Genomic DNA, 24,818 nt, shown 5'->3' with positions numbered 1-24,818 from the left:
CGGATTAAGCTAACGCAGAGGGTTTAGGTTGCTAGGGGGCATGATTAAGGTTACAGGGGGGGGGGGGGGTAAGTATATTTTCTGTTGGGATGTCATATGGGATTGGGGGTTGGCAGTGTCACTCTTCTGGGTGGGGCAATCACCAGTCTGGAAAAGGGGGACTCTCTGTGAGGGGTACTGTAACTGTATTGGAGGAGGGAAGGGAGATGTGGGCAGTTAGTTGATCAAGAAGGAAAGAGACGCCAAGGTGGCAGATTAAGAGACACCGGGATGGTGTTTAAAACAATGGCGTTAGTTTTCTGAACACATTACCAATCACAAATCTGTATAAGGATTTTTCGCTGTTCAACGTAAAGGGCTGGAGTTCTATTGGAGATGGCTATAATGCTTTTGTGAGTTTTGAGATCTGTAACTGGCTCTTTATTATGCATTAATAAGGATTTATGGCCACTAGAGTGGGCACAACCTTCATGCAAGGAGCTCTCCATCATAGTTACATATACAGAGATACAATACAATACAGAGAGCATCCTACTGACCGCCATACAATGCAGAAACATCCTAATGACCACAATATAATATGGAGAGCCAAGGCTGGTTAGCAGTACAAATAAGAAATTGGCTAATGTGGGTGGAGGGGCTAGCCACTGAGAATATGAAAAACACAAGGAGTGACATTATAATAGAGGGCTGACATCTCCTTTGCAATATAGACATTTTTCATAGTCTAATTGATTGGATAATTCCTGTGGCAAATGTGTTTGGTTCTTGGGTTCAGACTATTACAACCTGTGTTCTCTGTTTTTGTATCACTCTGATGACTATCTGGTATTGAGTGCACATTTTTACTATTAAGATTCTTTATCGCATAGTAGAGACTATGAGATCTTGCATAAGGTATCAATTTATGTTTATTATTCTAATTGTCTTTTGTGTATCTATAGAAATATTATTTCCTGATTATTAATAGTTGTGATTAATATACTTCTTTTTTTACCCACTTGTTTTTATTGTGAACATTTGAAATAAAGATTTAATGTTGACAAAAATATTTTGATTACTAAAATAATATTTTTGAATAAATTAATGTATATTCATGATGATGAGAAAATGTGTGCTTGTATTTTTCTATAAATTCAAGTGCTTCTAAGGAGAGCCTGGAAAAAAATTTGTTTGGCTTTGGACAAAACAATTCTTCAGGCTCCCTACTATAGTTGCAAATTATAATCGCATGCTCTTCAGTGCCCACTGAGTATTACACAGATACTTAGGTCGCCAAGTGTAGTGGTTCCAGGCTGAAGAACCCACAGCAAGTCTTTTTTTGAGAATTTATGTCTGTGGGAGCAGGCTGTGGGGGCAGTTGGGTTAATTACGGAGTCAGCAAAATAGTGTAGATTACCTTACCTGTGCGTTATTTTAAAAATCCAGAAAACATGACCTGTTGGGGGAACTTAAAGACTAGAGTTGGGAACCACTGGCTTTGTGGATGATCCTTCTCTGTTTCTGAAGATGTTTTGCCCTAATTGTTTGTTAAGTATGAGAAAGCACTGGAAAGGAGCTTTTGGGAGTAGATAGCATTGCAGCACTCATAAATAATCACTTTCTGTACAATGTCACATGCTGTCTATATTTAGTTCCTGGTGTTTGTAGGATAGAGAGACAATGCAGGATTTGCATATTAGAAGCCTAGAAACAGGTTCAGGAAACGATGTCTAGTCTTCAAATGTGTTTTCAAAAATTGTTTTATGTCCCCAAATAAGCGTTTTAAACATCACAAGAGGCTTAGTGTTGCATTCCATCTGTAGGGGAAGACATTAATCTCAGAACACTGTGTGCATTACGCTCTTTTTCCTGACAACGGGCGCCAGCTGTGGTTGTTTCTGTTTGTGCCATCTCTCTTATGCCAGCACGTTATTTCTGATTCATTTTGCCCATGGCCTTGGCTGTCTAGTAATGGCATACTTCTGACAATCATGATCTTTGTTGAAAGACAGGACAAATATGTAAATAACGAGAGCTCCTTTTTTGGAACATATATCTGATATTCAAAGCTGTGATACAGGAGCTTTCAAAGCATATCAATACAATAACTGAAATACCAGATAGTCTTTTTCAATGTCACATTTACAGTGTTTGAGATCTTCAAGGTTTATGGATGGCATATAGAAATAAATATATATTGCCTGTTTATTGCACTGTTGAGCATTGCAAAGTTTATTTTTTTTAAAGAGTTACAGGAAATGTATAAGAAGTTTCTTGCTTGATGATTTTTGAATTTTTTTTAAAGAGAATCTATATAATAGGATTTCACATTATTGGCACAACACCTGTATCCCTGCCAGTTTACAATGTATGTTAGAGTAATTAAAAGAGAAATGTTTTATTTTTAGAAACACAGTGTTTGAGCTATTCGGCAGGATGAGCGAGCTTTCCAAGAGTTGGTGCTGATTATTAAGACATCAGAAAATTTGGCTGTAATTTTTCTGACTAACCTTTCCTGTCCTTCCTCTCTCCATTGTAGCTATTTCTGCTTCAGGCGGCTGCTGTTCTTTCTCTAGACATTTCTAGTCGTAGTGGGTGATGTCTGAGCATCTCTAAAAGATTTTAACATTCGGCTAGGTGTGTATTGCTTTTCTCTCTCTTCTGCATGCTTTGTATGATCTCCATTGTCTTATGCTCTTCCAAGTATCTCTTCATTCATGTTCCCTGTTGCTGTGAGTAGAGCTCAGTGTAATGTTGCACTCACCAAGAATTGCCGTGGGACAGGCTTAGCCATTCCATGAAACACGATTCTGCAACATTATCTAAATGCATCATTTTCTGAATTTATAGACTATGATTAGGGCAGAAAACAGTCAATGTAAGGCCACATCCTGCTGCTGAAATGTCACCGCCGAATGCAGAATAAGATGTATATTTTGCGGAATCCTTTTTTGAAAATCTTGCTCATGTGTATTTGAGAGGGTGATTTGTTCAGAGCTCATTTCCATCTCTAGGAGAACCGCAGAGACGCTGCAAGCTATTACAGGAGGCGGAGCTGAACTATCTTGTCAATAGGCCCCTTCCTAACACAGTGAAGCACAGACAATTTGAGTTAAACAATATAAACCAGTCATTTAGCCCAGCCCTCTTCCTGCAGACCCCACTTTAATTGAAAGAATAATGGTGCGAGTGAATTGCCTACTCTTCCAGAGCTGCAGGGGACTACCTTTAAAATCAGGAGCCTTCTGCAGTTTCTGGGAGGGTAGGCAAATATGCAATGTCCTGTATACATAAAAGTGTTGTTATTCCTGTCTGTGCATTCATTCTGACTGATGGGAAACAAATGTGCTTGCAGCATGGAAAGTACTCAGGGAATATTTGTTATATTGTGAACAAATCCCACATTTCTGTTGATGCTGCTTTACAATACAACTATTAGCCAAATAAAATCATGAGGCCCTGGCTTTTCTACCATTGCAAAAAGCTGCAGACTTGATTTATCTAATAGTGATGTGGTTTTAAATGTGTAATGAAATATATGAAAGATCATTGTCTAAGAAGTATAATCAAATACGTTACCTACCAGCCCTAACTGACTGACAATCCGAGGCTATCCTAGTGACTGATATAAAGTATAATATGCAATATACAATAATACTATTTAGGTGCTAAAACTGTGGAATATCAAGATATAACAGATACACATATAGTATATTAAGCAGCAAACCATATGTGTTGTTAATTAGCCAAAACAGAGAGAGAGAAAGTCCATGAACAAATGATGGCACTTGGAGTATTGTCACACATCAGTTAATCTAAGAATTTGGGGCTACATCACCAGTTTGCCAAGGTGACTTTTGATAAAGAAACAGGAAAGAGCATACCTTTAGAGGTTGAAGCAGCCCACACCAGACCTGTCACTGTCATTTGGGTCTGCCGGGTCGGGGACCACGATCCGCCAGAGGCGGATTTTCCACTAGACAACCTACGCACCTGCCTAGGACCCAGCAGTTCCCTAAGGCCCCATAAAGATATCCTGGCCATACAAAACATTCCCAGAGGAGCATTGCGTGACTTCCGTTTGATATCATGACATCACATGGATCTGCCGACAAGTCCATTTGATGCTCTTTGATAGACAATAAAATTGTTTGGACACAAAGGGGGGTATTCAATCCCGGGTCACGACTGTCGATCTGGCCGGACAGCTGTGACCCTGGCCTGTTTTCGTTTTGTGCGACCGTAGATCGCCAGGTGCGATTCAATGACCCACTTCGCGATTGGCAAAAAGGGGGCGTGTCTGCGTAAATGGCCGTGGATTGTCGATATTCAGCCGCGATCGCGACAATTCACAGCCGAAATCAACAAAACGGGCCCGGCTCATTTTAAAAAGTAGTCGGGCCCATTCTGTCGATCTGCCTCTTCAATGCTGTCGGGAAAGACAGCATTGAATAGGCGTTCACCGATATTTCCCCCGTCGTAAATAGTGACCCAGATTGAATACCCCCCCAAAAAAATGGTTTCATCACCTGTATGTGGGCAGTCCATTTACATAACATGTGACACAGGTATCAGGTCTGCTTCCGAAAGCCTGATTGAGATTTGTAGGCAATGCCAATGTTCATGCAGCTGAGCATTTATCGGTAGACTGTTCATGAGACAAGGTACTCTATCAATGATGCCTGCAATCAGCAGCAAATATATAGTACTATGGATTGTTAGAAGGCACCAAACCCAAATCTTGCCTAGGGCACCATGAGATCTAAATCCATCACTTTGATCCGCCCCCTACTGCTTACATCATTCCCAATATTTGTATGTACCTCCCATTTTCCTAATTTCAAATCAGTCTGCAGATTAATTTAAAATTAAAACCACACCCCAAAATCTGATCCCCCCCATTCCTCATTAAAAAATCAAACAGTAATTGATTAACATCTTGCACGGTCACAGATCCCTCATTGGCAATCAGGCCTCCCTCAATAAGACCCAAGATTCCTCATTATCCTTTCTTAATGAAAATCAGACCCCAGAATATAACCTCTTCCAATACATATACTTATTTAAATATAAGACCTCATATCTATGGGGTAATCTAACTCAAATACTCACCCCTCAGGCAATGGCAAAGTAGCCTGATGTGTGATTAGTGGAAAGCTCCAACCACCCACCAATCAATACTTAGAGACTTCCCATTATTGTGATTGGTGAATGGCTAATGCCATCAAATCATTGGAATCCTGATAATGGGTATGACAGGATACAGTCATCTCTCATACCCTATCCCAGACCACCTGAATAACTGTTGCAAAATAGAAGGATAAGTACTTTTTCTTGGGAGCATTCTTGAGCTAATGTAAAATACAACGTTTAATATGTCATCTTAGTAAAAAGCGGGAGTTGTAGTCCCTTTAGTATGTTACACTGAACATGCATCAACTCAAACAAGTAATCAATAACAATAATAAAGACATATAGCAAAGAAAGACAATAGTGGGTTAAATGGGGTTCTATTCATATGTGGAGGTCAACACCTCAATGACAAGGTTTACACAATCTCGGAAGATCCGGCAAAATTATGATTAGAACAATTAGAACAATATTTTAGTTAAATATATGATTAGAACAATATTTTAATTAGCTATATGATTAGAACATTTTTTTGTGAAATATAAGGTATGGATTAGCAGGTATTTTCAGTGCTAAAGGGTTATTAGGGTAATAATAATGGTCTGCACTCAAACCTTATTGTGTCACTCACACTGATAACCACAGTGCAGTATCTCAAATTCATTCCTGAATGTATAGAATCCCATGCATGATCACGTCAACATTAGAGACACGTAATTCTTATCTTGTCTCTAAGATATAGGCATTGATGCTGCAATTGTCATTGATGTAGTTGCTACATGTGGTCAAGAAAGGGTTAACTAGAAAGGTTAGTCAGATAAGGAAAGGGGGAGAGTAGGTACAGTAGAGCTGTACCTGCTGCTTGTTTATTGGCCTATAGTGGCAGTGATATGCCTAGCACTGCTAGTTAGGTAAACAAGTGAGCAAGACACCACCACGACTGCTGTGGAGGGTATGTAAATGTAGTAGGTATCTGCTTTCGCAGCCACCTAAAGATAGGTGGCATAATTTTACCTGCAAACAAGGGACACTCACTACACCTGTGACATCCACTATCATACTGTAGGTACTCTCATCCCGGCCCCAAAATGGAAGTGGTCCTGCAATGGTATATGACTAACAGGATATATCTTTAGGTGGCCTCCCTCTAGTGGAGGTGCTCTCGAGGTCCTTCTGTTCCCATCGGACAGGCAGCAGGTCCAACATCTGACTGATAAGATACACATGCGAGTTGTATCCAACATGACAAAATGCTCCGTTTCTGGACTTCCTTACCAGTGGCAGTTGCAGAGATGGGGCTGCAGCACAGTCTAATATTCAGAAAGAGGAGCCACAACTAATGTCACCCCAAACATCACTGTCCTGGACTCACTGGGAGTTGATGTAACCCCCTCTTTGAATTTTGGACTGTGCTGTAACTCTGTAACTGTCACTGGCAGGGAAGTCCAGGAACAGAGCATTTTGTACCTAATAGAATGTGTCATGTTAGAGGGTATTTTGTATCATATCAGATGGATGCAATACACATGCAATTTGGAATGAATCAGTCCGGAAACAGGAAAACAGAATCAAATAGTGTAAGAGGGCCTTAACACTAAATCTCCAGGCCTTATAGTAAAACTATTTTGGGGAGTGGCTGAAAATAATTGTCCATCCTCTTTGTAGGCCATGCTCTACCTACCTGCCTCCTTTGTGCCAAAGCTCTGGAATGGGAGTGGTTAATATTCAAAAACATTTCACCACTACCCTAAAGAACTCGGGGTGGTTAAGTATGAATAGCAATTTTTTTAAAATGTAATTATCTCTTAAACTGTACGATACATTTAAAACAGGATACGCTCATTGGGTCTACAGCAAGTTGGTCAACAAGCATTTGGTCGACATGGTTCTAGGTCAACATGGTTCTAGGTCGACATGGGTTTAGGTCCACACAAGCATTAGGTCAACAGGGTCTAGGTCGACAGTCAAAAGGTCAACGTGGGGTTTTTCTCTGTTTTATAGCCGACATGTGCCGACGGATGATATTTTATGCTCTACCATCCACTAGGACAGTGGTAGCCAACCCTAGCCCTCAAGAGCTACCAACAGTTCACATTTTCCAGACAACCTAGCTGCTGCACAGCTGCACTTATTAATCACTGACACATTTTAAAAGATCCACATATGGAGCTAATTAGCTCACTTGTGATTCTGTGAGGAGACCTGCAAAACATGCACTGTTGGCAGCTCTCGAGGACTAGGGTTGGCTACCCCAGCACTAGGGTATGGTGGGAGAATACAATAGTGTGCCCGAAGCATTGCAAGCGAAGCACTGGTAACTGTTCCATGTTGACTGTGTCGACATTCGGGTAAAAAAAAAAACAGTGAAAAACCCCATGTTGACCTTTTGACTGTCACCCTAGACCCTGTTGACCTATTGCTTGTGTCGACCTATTGACTTGTCGACCTATACCCAGGTCAACCTTGACCCATGTCAACCTAGAACCACGTCGACCTAACGGTGTCAACCTAATGCTTGTCGACCAACTTGCTGTAGACCAAACGTTCCCAACCCTTTATAACTGTTGTAGGAGACCTAATACTCGTCACTGGTTTCTTCATTTTTACTTGTCTCTACCATGTTGACATTGTTTCATGCGCATCATAATAGTCCTTGTTTTTGCTAAATCTTGCTTGATATTTCCACTGATTAGCTACAGTATGTGTGGAAAATCCTACAAACCCTGCCTACTTGTTCCAAGGGAAAAGGTCTTGACTGTCTGTTGTTTGTTTCGTGTTGGTTCAGTAATGTTATTGCTATGTGCACATGGAGGCTTCACCACACTATCTTAAATACCATGCATGCAAATATTTGTCATTATATTCCGTAAGAATGACATTCAACATTTCTCATGAATAGAATACACAATATTACATTTTCTGTGTCTGATTGAGATTTTCCGAGTCATAAAAATAATAATAAACAACACACTAGTACATATTCCAAATGCCTAGCCTTATGAAGAGGACACAATCTGGAGCATTTCTGCTTCATTGCAGAGACTGAAAGCCTATATTGTGTTGTCAAATTGATGAGATCTTTAAAGAGTAGGCTCTGCTCCCAAAAAACCTATTATCTTTATGTTCTTTAACTTTACATTGTTATTTGCACAATGAAAATGATTTTGGAATATGCATGAAAATTTTATGTCAAATAGCAGCTTATTTTCTGCTTAAGGGCTTCATACATACCCAAGAATTTGTTTTACTTCTTAAAGAAGCATCAGTTTGTTAATGCCAGCCAGCAGCAATCTTTTGGAAGTAATTTATAAAGATAGTCGCCTTTCTTGTTTCAGTAGTAAAAAAAAAACGCTTCTGTATTTAAAAAAGATTAGGTAAAATGTATTACCTTTCCTGAAGCATAAATGTGTCAAATATATAAATATGTTGGAAAGATACTGAGAATCTCTGTTCGTCGGTGGTAGCACCCATGGTGTGTACAAAGCCAGCTTTGTGTAAATGCACTTGTACTATGTGGCTATGTAGCTGTATGTTGATGGTCTTCTGATCTTCCACCCTTCCCCTAAACTTTCTTGTTTGACAGTTACCACAGAGACTCCTATCACAAACAACTATGGATGACTATGACATAAGGTCCGCTGCCAGCATTCTAGCCTCTGTCAAAGAGCAAGAAGCACGCTTTGAGAGGCTGACTCGCGCTTTAGAAGAGGAACGTCGCAATGTTTCACTCCAACTAGAGCGAGCCAATGTGCCCTCGGAACGAATGAGCATGTGCAACATTGGCAACGGGCAACCCCTAGCCACTGCATGGCAGCAGCTAGTTCTGCAGGTAACTGCCTGCTTTTCCTAACTTATCTCTCTCCTATGATTGTCTCATTGCAAAACATGGGATAAATATAAACTTAGGAGGAAACAAGTATAATTGGATGTTAGGGGTGTAACTAGTGGTGAGCAGCATGGTCCCTTTGGATGACAAGATGTAAAGGAGTCACAGTATTGGGGGGGGGGGGTTTCAGGGTATTTGGGCTGATTGTGAAGCATGCAATATGATTCTACAAAGATGATTCAATGATCAGTATGTTTTTCTATATCGATGTTATACTGTTCCATAGTTTGCTTTGGGTGATACCTGAATAATAAGCATTGTATGGTAACAATGGATTGCAACCTAATTTTGCTGGGTCATGTTATTAGAAAATTCTAATCTAAAGGCACACAAACTCCTAGTTCCGTCTAGTTCCCTACAGATGTGTATAGGATCAGTTCTCTTCATACTTCTATCCATGGGCTTATCTGTAATAGGTGCAGGGCATGCAATGCACACAATAAGTCCTACACCACACACCATGCATCCATAACCTCACTCATCTCTCCGCTGGCATACTCAGAAAGCATTGGGAAAATGGTGCATGAGCCTGTGAGTGAGGGCTGCCCTCCGTGTAGGGGGAACATGGATGATTGCTGCATACTGGGGCTTCTGACCATATCATAGTGGTTGCAGCCACATGACCACGCGTATGGTGCCCGTGTTTAGTATTTTGTTCCGGATACTTTCATGGGTTGGATGAACAAACAGATTATTCAGGGGGTATCTTGTTGGTAATGTTTAATTTTTACTGTTTTATGTCTTATTTCAATGCATTGTTTATCTCAGATGTTTTGTGATTATTTTGCTCACTGTAACCTATCTGCTTTACCCAATATAGCTGCTTCATCAGGTATGCTTGGGTGTCTGCCCAAACTGGTATCTTTGTGGTTTGGACCCCAAACTGTCTGCCTCACCTATATATTATGTTCATGATGCCTGTATGGTTTCTGGAAACCTATATGGTTTCTGTATTTATGTAGAGGTAAAGGGCCTTGTATCCTATCTAAAGAACTATATGAATGAAATATTATTACTGGAGGCACCTGCTCTCACTGCGTGCAGCAGGTAAATTCCTACCACTTTCCTACAAATTTGGTTGAGTTTGCCATTTACTAGATAGGACAGTTGGAAGGTATGAATATGTTTTGAGGGCTGTGACATTGTGGTAGCTGGGCAATACTTCATTACCTTAGTGACACTGACTAGATAGCTTACTGCGTCACCAGGTCAGCCTCTAAGGATATGTACTGGCTATTGTAACTGGTTCAAACAATAAATAACTAGCTAAATATTTAAAAGAAAAAATTTAACAAAAACAAATAATTTTGTAGAATTTCCATATGCTAGTTGAATATTTTCTGCTATTGGCATCCTGAGAAAGCTGGCTGTACTTTGCTGTAATACTTGTTAGATATGCATATGGTGAATTTTTTCCAGAGAAAAATGCTCCAGTGTGAGGTATTAAATAGGCCGGATGAAGCCATATTTCTGGTAAAATCAGCAGTGTGTCTGAAATATTTTACAAAATGGCTCCCCTCTCATCTGCTTTATGGTTATTCTAATCAATACTGTACTGCTCACCTGATCAATTCATATCCTGGGCTGTAGAGAGTGGCAACCTGCCCAAGTACTATGGGGGGCATGGCCAATTCTGGAAAGGCTAGGCCAATCTGAGGGAGGCGTGGCCATGGGACCTCTTAAAATATGTAGTGAAATAGTATGTGTGGTCCTCCTGCAGGTCACATAGCCCCACCCACAACAACTAGCACCTATGGAGAGAGGTCACCACCAGCTGTACAGGGTGCAGTGTATTTCTTAGCAGTTGACATGAGCTCATCCAAAAAACTCAGGCCCGGTAATTATTACTTTCTAGCAGCACCCCTGGTGGTAATATCACTTCACTATCTGTGTGACTGAAAGTTTAAATGATTCTCTGCTTAATGATTGACATCACTATTAGTGACAACAGCTGTAGAAGATCTCTATGCGGACATGATGGGTATCTTATGGGTTCTCATGGTGAAATGGTATACTAAAATGGTGGCATCACAGCTACTGACCTTTTGCAGTCCAAATTCAAACAGACTGGTTAAATTCATTGTGATTTTTTTTTTTCATTCAAAAATGGTCTACATTGAATGTTGAACAATGTTAATGTTCTTATTTTAAAGTGGCTCGCCACTGGATCTGCTACTAGCGCTAGGGCTGTTGAGCCTGACTAGATGTTGGACTTGCAATAAAGTGGAGAGTCACAACCAGCCTGTCATTTTTCAAACCCAGCCTGTAACATGGCAGGCTGGCTGTAACATGATTGGCTGACTGTTTATCACTCCCCATTTTATCACTTTTTGAAGCTTGATACATCTGGCCCATTGTAAGAGCACAGTCGTGTCATGTGGTTCAGTTACAGGCATTGCAAAGTTGGTGTTTGTGGATTAAAGAAACATCTTGACTAGAGGTCTACATTCCATATAAACAAAGCAGCATCTTTGGCAGAACTCAATTTGTGGTTTTGTCCAGTGTAATTTGCTAAAGTGAAATTCCATAGTACAGAACTAAAAATAGTAGTTGCTGTTCCCAGAGTGCTCATTATTTGTTTTGTAGCTGAAGTTTATTTTACTGTATGGCACTTGGCCTGGCTTGTTCTATCCCTCCCCCCATACTATATGCGAGTGTTAGTAAACTACAACTACTATGTCTCCTCTTCTGAAATAAAATAGCTAGTACTAATCTTTATCATCTCAATAATTACTTGCCATTTGCCAGATGTTCCATTGTTTTCCATGAAATATGAACATGCTATTGATGGTTAAATGTTGACCTTAAAAGTGCATTCATTGTATTATACGTGAGGATAAGAAAACTGCATGTTATTCAGCAAATGAAATGGGGGGCATATTGGTGGCAAAGTAAATAACGTCTATGCCAGGTCTTAATGTAAATCGCTATTTTTACTTCTCTTTACTACTGCTTCCAGTGATTTTGCAGGACTCTTAAGGTCCATACACACTGGGTGACTATGCCCAGCGTGTATGGACAGCAATGATAGCGTTCATCGCTGCGGGGAAAGCCGCTTAGTGCATACACACTGCATACCTCCCAACTTTCTCCTGGTGTGACGAGTAACATCGGCACAGGCAGGATGTGATATTGGGGCATGGCCTTTCATCTATGGGTGTAGGAATGTAGTAACCTTCATGTTGTCACTATGGAGCTACTGAACATGCTCCTAGTCCACCTCTCCTGTGATTATAAACAGTGCACATGCGCACAGCAGGGCCCACCAAAATCGGAACATTTGGGAGGTATGCTATTATTTATGTTGATGTAAATGTAGGGTATGTTAGTGACTATCCAGTATATTAGTGAATGTGTATAAGACATTTTTGGGGATTATTTGAAATGATCAAAAGCCCCATTGCTTGGGATGAAAACATCCAGTCAGGGTGCTTGCTTCCACAGCAGATACTATTTTATTTTTATCATTACCTCTACATTTTTGAGCTTACTTGGTCAAGACCATTGTTACTTTGTGATACATGTATCACTGTATAATATTTTGGTATCCTCTAGATAGCCACCATATGGAAGTCAACTTGTTTTCTTAAGCCAATCTATTTACTAATACTGATACACTGCAGAGCCATCTATTACCCCTTTAAAACCTGCAACCTGGCATTTAGAGTACCGGGTCATTTTGCCAGGTGCAGTCTGACCCCTTTTCACACCAAGCATAGCTAAGTGGCCCTCAGGCTTTGTTCAACAGTACTCGGGCTGTCTTAATGGTTGAAAGGTTGAAGACCCCTGTGTTAAACGGACAGGAGTCAGGAATGGGTGTGACAATTTCTGTGGTGTTTCTGGGCTCCACTTGGAGAGGAATGAAGATATTTGTGATCATCAGTGAATTATGGTAGTGAGTTGTTTTGTCTGTTTGATGGATGTTTTGGAGTCTTTTGTTCAATTCAAGTGTGGGGAGGTTCGGAAATGGGGAGCTTTGGGGTCTGGGGGGCATTAAACTGCCAAACTTATTAAAAACAACTAACAGCTTCCACAGGGGTGTAGTGGTGTATTAGTCCCTCCTATTTTGGTGTTGGTTCCTCCTACATTTGTTGTGGTATTATCCTCTTGAGGACACTTTTAATTCCCAATCCGCCCCTGGGAACGATTGTGGCTATGTAGCAGTTAGATTTAATGCGGCCAATTTATTTAAGCAAAACCCACCTGCCTGCCATCGCCCAGGCTATTACATAATGGTCAGTGATTTCAAATAAGTAAATAAAATAGAACACATTACCCAAATGCCACATATTTAAAGGACAATTATTCAAAACGATTATATCTGTTTAATCTTTATTTGCTTTATGATCAGTGTTGTCTATTGTAAATAACATACATTCTGTCTGCCCGGCTGCCTGGTGATAAACTTTCTATGTGAATAATGAATTATTCTCTTTTACATCACCAATTATTATTCCCTTTTCTTTTTCACTAGCTCATCAAGCCTGCAAAAAACAATGAAAATAAATTGCATTATAGCATTGTTTGGAAGATTGACAACCTGTGCCCCTTGATTAGATTTTAATCAACAGAAAAGCATTAAGAGCTTATTGTGCAGAGCACTTTAACAACCCTACTAATGATATCGGGTTATCATATTGATAAGTTCATTGTTCGCTGAGTGAGCTCAGAATAGATGTCACTGTGCAGATGTCTCTGGACTTGGCAGTGTTATATGGCTGCTGTCCAAACTGACTGTTCTGGGCATTTCTTGGATAATCGCGCTGAAGATGAACTTGTATGGACACATACATTTTACACTTTGGGCCACTACTGATTCCTTTACTGGGGAACATTTGCAAGTCTGGTTATCTGTAGTTAGCAGGTGTTTGCTTCGAGCAAAGACAGTGAAATTATGCTTTAAAGCCACTAGTTATGTTTGTATCGTACACCTCTCTTACCCAAAGGCAGCAAGTAGTGAATGAAGACACTGTCTTCTCAGGCCTTCATGACTGCAGCGTAAATTGAAACAAAAAAAAACAAAAACAGTAGATTTCTCTCCTTGTCCTGAAGAACACCTGCCAGGCTGCCACTTCTTCTATTTCTCTTTAGCCTACATGCCGGCTATGACACAATTTGTCACTATTGGGACGAGTGAGCTATGAGCTACAGTCTATTCCTTCTCTCGCTCTCTCTTTATATACTCTATGCATCAAGGCCGGTTGTAGATCACTTGTAGACCATTGAGACTATGTGCATGTATATAAAACAAATAGACATTAGTTGTCTCAGGTCCTCCGAACACAGTTACGGACACGTACAATAAATAAGACACTTATGTTTTACTAATCCAATACTATATAAACTTCCCTCTCTCAGGCTTCACAAAGTTATTAAGATAAGCAAGTATGATTGAGCACCATAGCGGTTTATTATCAATGCTTATCTGCTAAAGGTGATTGTTAAGTGACATACACATGGGGTGATTGTAGTTTTCTAAGCAATCTGACTAGATCACTTAATGTGCCTGTACATGGTACAATAATTGTATGCGTTATGGACTAGATTGCATCGCATCACATGCGATTTGCATGCAATGCGATCTAGTGCAAAAAGGGTGCAGCACATACTTCTTGAGCTGTGCGATGGGATGTGCGCGGGAGTGCGCATCTCATCGCACATGGCAATTGTACCGTGCATGGGCACCTTTCAATGAAGCACGGATTGCTCCATGTGTATGCCCCCGAGCGACGGCGATGTGCGGTCTCATGCATCACCATTGCCTGACTACACTCTTGACTACATGTAGTCAGATTAGGTACAATATGGGTCGGGAGTGGCACAGGAAAATGAAAATGAGTTGGTATTCACGTACCGGAATTAATAGATTAGACCAACATAATTACCACCATTGGTAAGTCCTGAGGTGGTCTGTGGTTGGTGGTGCTCCCAAAAGGGTTCAGCGTTGCAACTGAAAAGGTGGAGGTCAACTTGTGTGACCAGAGAGAAGGGTGAACAACAAGGTTTTTTGGGGCACACTTAGACAAATAGTAATGTGTGAATTTTAAAACATAGCTTTTAATATAATGTATATGCTAAAAGGATGGGTACGTATTAACAAATAATGACTCACATTAAATTAATACAGGAGAAACAAATTATTATATATATATATATATTTCTCTGTAATGTGACGGTCACACTTATGACGGCGAAATAATTAGAACATAGAAGCAGGGCTCCCCAAATTGTCAATCTAAGCTGATCACAAATAAATCTCTTATAGGTTCACAAATAGTGATAATAATAAAAATTGACAATCAATAATATGAGTTGGATATAAGAGGAGCCGACAGATAAAGGACGCCCTGACAGCGCACCCTTGTTGATGAAATATAATATTGTTCCCGGTGCAGAGTAAGGAACACAGATAGGGTGCTACCTCCTCAAGACAGAGATGTATCTGCTGTCCAGATTATTATACAGCTACTGGTATTCCCAAATGGTCTCCCAAGTTGGTACTGACCAGACCATTCACTGCTTAGCTTCTGAGTGCGGGATGGTATTCAGGCGGGCCAGTGATGTATGGCCGTATTAAATCTCGGATGAGAGTACCCCCATATCTCTCAATAGGGAGCTGAGATGTGCTTCTGCTTTTTGACCAGTAAAATCCAAAAAGACCTGTTGCACTCAAGCATTGCAGGTGAATTCGGAAGTACAGGGGCAAATGAGAGAGTCACAGAAAATGAGTGATGGGAGTACAGAGGTGGATATCAAGGACCCTCCTTCTGCTTTCTGCCATCTACCGGGGGAATCAAATGGCAGGTGAGAGTGGTGAGGGCCCCAGATGAATCCAATCCGAAAGAGAGAGTAAATTCCAAAGGGATTGTGTTGGAATGTACCCTAATCTCTGATGGAGAGCGGTGCAGAAGGTGTCAGTACCAATGTATCTGAAGCACCAAACTGAGCCGAAGGGAGAGTTTACTGATTGATAACGGCTGGGTCACCACAAGGTGATGTTGGACTGATGACCTATTTGGTCAATATCAGATGCATATAATGTATCCTGACACAATCAAACAATAATGTCCGAAAAAGATAGAAAAAAATATACTCAATAAATGCAAATTAAAGCATCTCAAATAGTATTATTTGCAGATTGTATGGTGTGTAAGGAGGCCAAGTCCAATCTGCCTGGATCGATTGATGGTAATCAAATGGTTAAGGACACTTGTTAACACACTTAGGTAAATCACTGGTTAGAGCAGATTGCAAATGAGTAGCCGAAAGAGAGAACTTAAATATCAGAGACAGCACTGTGTTGAATACAAAGTACCTAATCAATATATGCAAATTAAAGCATCTTAAATAGTATTATTTGCAGATTGTATGGTGTGTAAGGAGGCCAAGTCCAATCTGCCTGGAACGATTGATGGTAGTCAAATGGTTAAGCACACTTGGATTGCAAATGAGTAGCAGGAAGAAAGAACTTAAATATCAGAGACAGCACTGTGTTGAATACAAAGTACCTAATAAATATATGTGAATTAAAGCATCTTAAATAGTATTATTTGCAGATTGTATGGTGTGTAAGGAGGCCAAGTCCAATCTGCCTGGATCGATTGATGGTAGTAAAATGTTTAAGGACACTTGTTAACACACTTAATATGCTAAAACACTTAGGTAAATCACTGGTTAAAGCAGATTGCAAATGAGTAGCAGAAAGAGAGAACTTAAATATCAGGGACAGCACTGTGTTGAATACAAAGTACCAAAAGCAATCATCCCTTGAGGGAGTTAACAACACTCAATCATGCTCATATGAAAAATCCATTTAGGAGCAAATATAAAAGGAAGGCAATGTTAGTATAATATAGTTATTGCACATGGATGGCAGTTAGGAGTAAATCAGCAGAATGTGACAAAAAATATAGCGATTATATGGTATAATTGTTGCACAAGGGTGATAATTGGGAGCAGATCGACAGAGTATGGCAGAAAGACAAAACTTGTATAATTACAAGTCCAAAAAATGTCAGCGGGGTTATCCAGGGCTGAATGCTGCAGGTTTAGTTGGAGCTAAGTCTGTCTACTGAAATCAGCTGTTAGAATAAACGCCTGCACGACGGACCGATACCACGCCGCCTGAACCTGTAATGACAGGGGCGATGCGTGGTCTCCAGGTCCCGTTTAGCTGGCGGTGTTACCTGCAGATGGATCACGTAGTCGTCTGATACCAGATGGTAGTAGCCGCTGAGACGCAGCGGTCTGCAGCTCTGTGAGCTGATGTGCAGCTAATTGAACAGCTGATCAGGGGATAGCAAGGGTGACGCGTCAGGGGCGTGCACTTCACACGTGTTTCGCCTAGGTGTCACTTGTGAACAAGCCCTAGGCGAAACACGTGTGAAGTGCACGCCCCTGACGCGTCACCCTTGCTATCCCCTGATCAGCTGTTCAATTAGCTGCACATCAGCTCACAGAGCTGCAGACCGCTGCGTCTCAGCGGCTACTACCATCTGGTATCAGACGACTACGTGATCCATCTGCAGGTAACACCGCCAGCTAAACGGGACCTGGAGACCACGCATCGCCCCTGTCATTACAGGTTCAGGCGGCGTGGTATCGGTCCGTCGTGCAGGCGTTTATTCTAACAGCTGATTTCAGTAGACAGACTTAGCTCCAACTAAACCTGCAGCATTCAGCCCTGGATAACCCCGCTGACATTTTTTGGACTTGTAATTATACAAGTTTTGTCTTTCTGCCATACTCTGTCGATCTGCTCCCAATTATCACCCTTGTGCAACAATTATACCATATAATCGCTATATTTTTTGTCACATTCTGCTGATTTACTCCTAACTGCCATCCATGTGCAATAACTATATTATACTAACATTGCCTTCCTTTTATATTTGCTCCTAAATGGATTTTTCATATGAGCATGATTGAGTGTTGTTAACTCCCTCAAGGGATGATTGCTTTTGGTACTTTGTATTCAACACAGTGCTGTCCCTGATATTTAAGTTCTCTCTTTCTGCTACTCATTTGCAATCTGCTTTAACCAGTGATTTACCTAAGTGTTTTAGCATATTAAGTGTGTTAACAAGTGTCCTTAAACATTTTACTACCATCAATCGATCCAGGCAGATTGGACTTGGCCTCCTTACACACCATACAATCTGCAAATAATACTATTTAAGATGCTTTAATTCACATATATTTATTAGGTACTTTGTATTCAACACAGTGCTGTCTCTGATATTTAAGTTCTTTCTTCCTGCTACTCATTTGCAATCCAAGTGTGCTTAACCATTTGACTACCATCAATCGTTCCAGGCAGATTGGACTTGGCCTCCTTACACACCATACAATCTGCAAATAATACTATTTAAGATGCTTTAATTTGCATATATTGATTAGGTACTTTGTATTCAACACAGTGCTGTCTCTGATATTTAAGTTCTCTCTTTCGGCTACTCATTTGCAATCTGCTCTAACCAGTGATTTACCTAAGTGTGTTAACAAGTGTCCTTAACCATTTGATTACCATCAATCGATCCAGGCAGATTGGACTTGGCCTCCTTACACACCATACAATCTGCAAATAATACTATTTGAGATGCTTTAATTTGCATTTATTGAGTATATTTTTTTCTATCTTTTTCGGACATTATTGTTTGATTGTGTCAGGATACATTATATGCATCTGATATTGACCAAATAGGTCATCAGTCCAACATCACCTTGTGGTGACCCAGCCGTTATCAATCAGTAAACTCTCCCTTCGGCTCAGTTTGGTGCTTCAGATACATTGGTACTGACACCTTCTGCACCGCTCTCCATCAGAGATTAGGGTACATTCCAACACAATCCCTTTGGAATTTACTCTCTCTTTCGGATTGGATTCATCTGGGGCCCTCACCACTCTCACCTGCCATTTGATTCCCCCGGTAGATGGCAGAAAGCAGAAGGAGGGTCCTTGATATCCACCTCTGTACTCCCATCACTCATTTTCTGTGACTCTCTCATTTGCCCCTGTACTTCCGAATTCACCTGCAATGCTTGAGTGCAACAGGTCTTTTTGGATTTTACTGGTCAAAAAGCAGAAGCACATCTCAGCTCCCTATTGAGAGATATGGGGGTACTCTCATCCGAGATTTAATACGGCCATACATCACTGGCCCGCCTGAATACCATCCCGCACTCAGAAGCTAAGCAGTGAATGGTCTGGTCAGTACCAACTTGGGAGACCATTTGGGAATACCAGTAGCTGTATAATAATCTGGACAGCAGATACATCTCTGTCTCGAGGAGGTAGCACCCTATCTGTGTTCCTTACTCTGCACCGGGAACAATATTATATTTCATCAACAAGGGTGCGCTGTCAGGGCGTCCTTTATCTGTCGGCTCCTCTTATATCCAACTCATATTATTGATTGTCAATTTTTATTATTATCACTATTTGTGAACCTATAAGAGATTTATTTGTGATCAGCTTAGATTGACAATTTGGGGAGCCCTGCTTCTATGTTCTAATTATTTCGCCGTCATAAGTGTGACCGTCACATTACAGAGAAATATATATATATATATAATAATTTGTTTCTCCTGTATTAATTTAATGTGAGTCATTATTTGTTAATACGTACCCATCCTTTTAGCATATACATTATATTAAAAGCTATGTTTTAAAATTCACACATTACTATTTGTCTAAGTGTGCCCCAAAAAACCTTGTTGTTCACCCTTCTCTCTGGTCACACAAGTTGACCTCCACCTTTACATGTAGTCAGATCACAAGTGTTCTAATTCAAGAACAATTATTAACACAGATCACCCATACACACATCTCTACATGTGTATCATGGGGGATCTCCCAAGCCCTGTGATCTGACTAGACTAGATCACTCAGCACACCAGGTTCATACAAATCATCCCGTGTGTGTGTTAGCATTTATACTCCTATGTACAAATAAACTTTGCTGTCGTGCTATGTACATGTATGATGCTCTTCCCAGAAACATATAGCCATGGATGTACCACTTAAACCTATGCCGCTGCTATCCCACCTCCATTGACACCATTTGCGGGGATCTACATGTAGTGTGCAGTGAAGCTGCATGCCAGTAAAAAAAGAGGTGTAGACTTTTGGATAGGTGCTTGGTCTCGCGGGTAGGGGGTATGGCCTTGCCACCTAAATACCCATTTCATCACTATGGTCCTGGAGATGCAGTCTGCCCCTGAAGACAAGTGCAAGAGTCATACGTAACGTAACGTTACAGCACATAACACCCTGGTGCCACCCCCACGGGTCCTTTGTATTAATATACATTGCTGGTGCACTATGTACATCTAATCATGCTCTTCCCAGAAATGTATAGCCAGGGGCATAAGTAACCCTAATCATTTGCACTAATGCACATTGCTAGTGTGCTATAGTATGTACATGCAGGGCCATATTTACCACAACCAACCTAAGCATGTACCTGGGGCCCAGTGAGTCCCAAGTCTCCTGTAGCTAGGACCCCCGAAATCCGGGCCTGATCAGGGCACTAGGAAAATGGGATATGGTCATTAGGTCTACACCAACTAGGTCGACATGGGTTTAGGTTGACATGTGTCATAGTCGACGGGTTATTAGTTCGACACAAGCATTAGGTCGACATGGGCTAGGTCGACAGTCAAAAGGTCGACATGGGGTTTTTCACAGGTTTTTTTTGAGCCGACATGTGCAGACAGGCGGTATTTCATGCCCTACCATCCACTAGGGTGTGGTGGGAGAATAAAATAGTGTGCCGAGCATAACGAGGCACCGTGCCCGAAGCATCGCGAGTGAAGCGGTGCACTTCAAACTTTGTCCATCGACATTGGGTCAAAAAACAGTGAAAAACCCCATGTCGACCTTGCCCATGTCGACCTAATGCTTGTGTCGACCTAATGTCCTGTCGACCTAGACCAATGTCAACCTAGACACATGTCGACCTTGACCCATGACAACCTAAACCCATGTCGACCTTGCTGCCTGTCGACCTAGGGGTGTTGACGCAACGCTTGTCGACCTAATTGGTGTAGACCTAACAACCCACACCGGTGAAAACTCCTGAAGATTGAGACTTTCAATTCCAGGGTGGGTTATTTTTACTTTTAAATGGACAAATTGAATGCAAGATTGACAGGTCCTATAACATAATAATAGCAAGCCACCATGTTCACTAGCTCTGACATTATTGGGCCAATACATGGGAGTAATCGTGTTGTGAACACAGGCAGCGGGCAAATTGTAACAAGCCTGTCTGAATTCAGACCTTTAATTTAGGTGTTTGGCACTAGCTCAGCGCAGACCTGGCAGGGAACAGGCAGGGCTTGTAAACTAGATTCAGAGCTGCATACTTTTGCTGTAGTCTGATTAAATAATGACACTTTTATGATGGCCACAGCTCAGAATGACTTTTGTGCCGACAGAATTTACCGCCAGGTGCAGGTTAGCATGAGGATCCTGGATTGCCAACATAAAGGTTTAGTGATCCTCACTGCACATGCACAAATCCTCCCTCTCCCCTCATAAGCTGTGACCGTCAAAACACTATTCCTGAAGGTGACATACAGCTGCTTTTATAGCTCAATGAGAAGTTTGCATGCAGCAGATGGCTCTCAAATGATTTTTAGCTCAGAATCTAGTTATCAGAGCAAATCTTGTTTTCCATTTGTAGCTGGTAGTATGCGTCATAAAATTACAAAGAGAAATGGTGTGAACGATTCCTTTGTAACGCACTCCTGGCCGCCATTCATTATCATTTCTTTTATTTCATTTTTCACTCTTTTAACTTGTTGGAACACCGCTTATCCTGCTGTCATGTATCCACTATCTCTTGTGTTTTATCTGCATTCATAGAAAGGCTCCTTTTTTTCTCGAATTTAAGGTAAAAATGACAACATAAAAAAAAACAAAAAACTGCACTGAATCTTTGTTGCTTGGTTGGATTATAGACTCAGCATGTGTTCTGCTTGTGTCACATTGGAGATAACAGCATATGTAATGATTTCTTTGTGATCCTTAATATCGTTCACATCCACATTCTGTGCACTTCTCAGCGTTATTAATGATTGATCATGGAACACAATAGCAGTGCGCAGTGATATAGGATTTATTTACTGAGCACAGGCTTGTATGTGTCTGCAGCATTTCTGCAGGGTGTACACATGTCTGTAACATGATTGCATCTGTTTTGTGTGCCAAGACAGCAGCTTTGTATATAAATATTTAGTGGGTAGGGGGCAGTTTCATGTAATATAGATGTAATGAGATATGCGCTTTTCTTACACCTGAAAATTGCAATAAATAATGGCTTTGCAAGTCTGATATTTACGTTCGCAAAGGTTGACATGACTGGTATACTTATTCTGATGCCCTTCATCTGAGAGAAGCTTTCCCAGAGCGTAAACCAGGCAGCATTATTGTGCCTGTTGGATATGGTGTAAAATTGGATTTTAAATGGGAAGTTGTGTGGAGCTCGCAGATAGCTTAGAATGAAATTGCCCATACTACACAGTAAAGTAATTAAAACTGAGCAACCTTACACACGAATGAGGCACCCTCCCCTTATCCCCTAATTTCCCAGAGTTCGTAACATCTTTTTTTAATTGGTTTTCAAATAAGTCATCAGAATTTAGGCATAAAATGAATTGGAGTTATTAATGAAAGTAAAAATGAAAAGTCATTAATTACTGCTTAGGGGGTATTCAATCCCCGCTGCTATTTCCGATGGGGGAGGCACCTATTCAGTGCTGTCTTGCCCAACAGCATTGAAGAGGCAGATCAACAGAACGGGCCCAACTTTAAAAGGGCCTGTTTTGACAATAATGGCCGTGAATTGTCACGATCACGGACGAATCTGGACAATCCACTGCCCTTCACGCCTCCTTTTCGTCGATCACCAGCAATGTAGCCCAACCCTGCAATGTGCTCAGTTAGGTGCTGTGGCTCCTATGCGTGTGCAGTCCCATCTATAGATTGTAAGCTTGTGAGCAGGGCCCTCCTACCTCCATGTCGGTTTGTATCTACCCAGTTTGTTTAATTACTTTTGTCTCCAATTGTAAAGCGCAACGGAATCTGCTGCACTATATAAGAAACCGAAAATAAATAAATAAATTGACCACGCATGTGCCACTGCCAGGGATGGTTTCAGGAGAACCATCTCCCGGCTAATTATGTCATCTGTAGCCTATAGGCTACAGCCCATAGGCATTTCTAAGTGCAGTGTGTGCGGTGCACATGGGGCCAGGGACCCGCACCACACACCCTGCATCCATATAATAGGCTTCCTCCTGCAGAATCCTGTTACAGCATCTTTGCACAATGGTGCGATGTGGTCGTTTCTGAGTGATTTGCACAGTAGACTGGCATAATGCCAAAGTCTACTCGCTGTAATAGATGAGGGGTAGCGCAGCAGAGGCTGTGCACGGGTCCTCTACTCTCTTATAGCATGCATTCTCAGCAAGTACTGTATCTGTCATATTTATTTATTGATAAATATGCCCCTTGAACATCCAATACACCTACTGAAGAAATTCACAAAAGATTGTGATCTTGTATCCAAAAGAAATATGATATTGTGACCATGACAGCCATGACAAAAGTGAGATACCAACAAATTAATACAGTCAAATAGGCCTAGGAGAAACAATAAAATGTGTGTGCTACTGTCTGCCAATAGTAGCCACAGCTGCCAGATGTAAAAAAAATGGTACCTGGCGCCTAACGTACAAGAATACAACTTACTCATGTAAAAAGTACCACAATTAAATAATCGTTTTGATGGCAGTTTATTTGTAAATAAAAGACCCCCACCAGCAAAAACGTTGCAAGTTCCAGGGGATGCATAAAACGACACAGCAAAGGTTACAGATCAGCCATTATAAAATCCCTGTGGTTGCCAATATGGCCATTGCAATATGGAGCCATTGCACCTGCATATGGAATCCTAGTTGCAGACTGGGACACCTCCTGAAAATAGTAACATCATACCTCCATTTTTCACACCACTCCATGTAACCACCCCAGATGGTGAAGGACTGTCAATCACTTTTTGAATAAACCTCTCTGCAACCCTTGTCACAAGACAATTGAGGCACTTGCGACTTAGAACCATGCAGCTAGTACACACTATACCAACTAAGGGGGTTATTCTGGTTGGCTCATTAAGCTTACCGTGGACCAGAGATGCAACCTGTCCAAGTGCCCGACAGCCCCCTGCCGCCGCCTATTCCCCTCTTTAATATGCAAAGGGATGTGTAACAGAAACATCCCCTTTGCAGCCGCTGGGATGAAGACGAGGTGGGCGGCTGACATCCTGTGACATCAGCCTCTCTCCCCCATCAGGCATCAGCCCGCTCGTTTACCCCTGGGGATGCCCATAAAACGCTGGGCATTACCATGGGTGACTCCAGTCCCCACCGCCATCCACCCCAGGGCCACCCCGATCCTTGCGAATGGCTCTGCGACTATGCAAGTCGCTAAGGCCGTTTGCAAAGGGGACCTACACATGAGCATAATATACTATGTGCATGCGCAGAGTACCAGACAGCAGAACGGGCTGATTTGGCCCCATTCGATTAAACCACAATAAAATAATAAGACTAGCAGCGCTGGTACATTACCGCCAGTGCTGCTACCAGTCCGCCGATGTGCAGTCTGTGCCCCCCCCCCACCCCACCTGACAGCTGAAACAGAGCTTGTTCATCTACTTAGAGCTCCTGATGCTTAGCCTCGCTGCAGGATGCGGGCACGCGACATGCGGCTCCATTCTGAGGCCGGATGCTTACACTGCGTCCATCTGCCAGC

The 24,818-nt window shown here is 41.4% G+C and overlaps 1 protein-coding gene across 7 annotated transcripts in view; it reads left to right on the top strand.

Moving 5' to 3' along the window:
* The window catches only part of ARVCF (ARVCF delta catenin family member), a 576,304-nt gene that overhangs the window by 309,490 nt on the left and 241,996 nt on the right, over positions 1–24,818 (top strand). For 5 of the 7 annotated variants that reach the window (XM_083149627.1, XM_083149617.1, XM_083149637.1 and 2 more), the window contains 2 exons: positions 2,522–2,619; positions 8,696–8,941. The exons of 1 other annotated variant lie outside the window; for it this stretch is intronic. In XM_083149627.1, coding sequence (XP_083005753.1) covers positions 8,726–8,941 — 216 coding nt within the window. In that variant the 5' untranslated portion in view covers positions 2,522–2,619; positions 8,696–8,725. The remainder of the gene's footprint in view (positions 1–2,521; positions 2,620–8,695; positions 8,942–24,818) is intronic. One more of the 7 variants, XM_083149609.1, reaches the window with a different exon arrangement.

The sequence above is a fragment of the Crinia signifera genome, chromosome 1 (assembly GCF_055691185.1).
Source record: "Crinia signifera chromosome 1, ASM5569118v1, whole genome shotgun sequence".
In the NCBI taxonomy this organism is placed as follows: domain Eukaryota; kingdom Metazoa; phylum Chordata; class Amphibia; order Anura; family Myobatrachidae; genus Crinia; species Crinia signifera.
The sequence above is the reverse complement of the archived record's forward strand: the minus strand, read 5'-3'. Positions and strand labels throughout refer to the sequence as shown.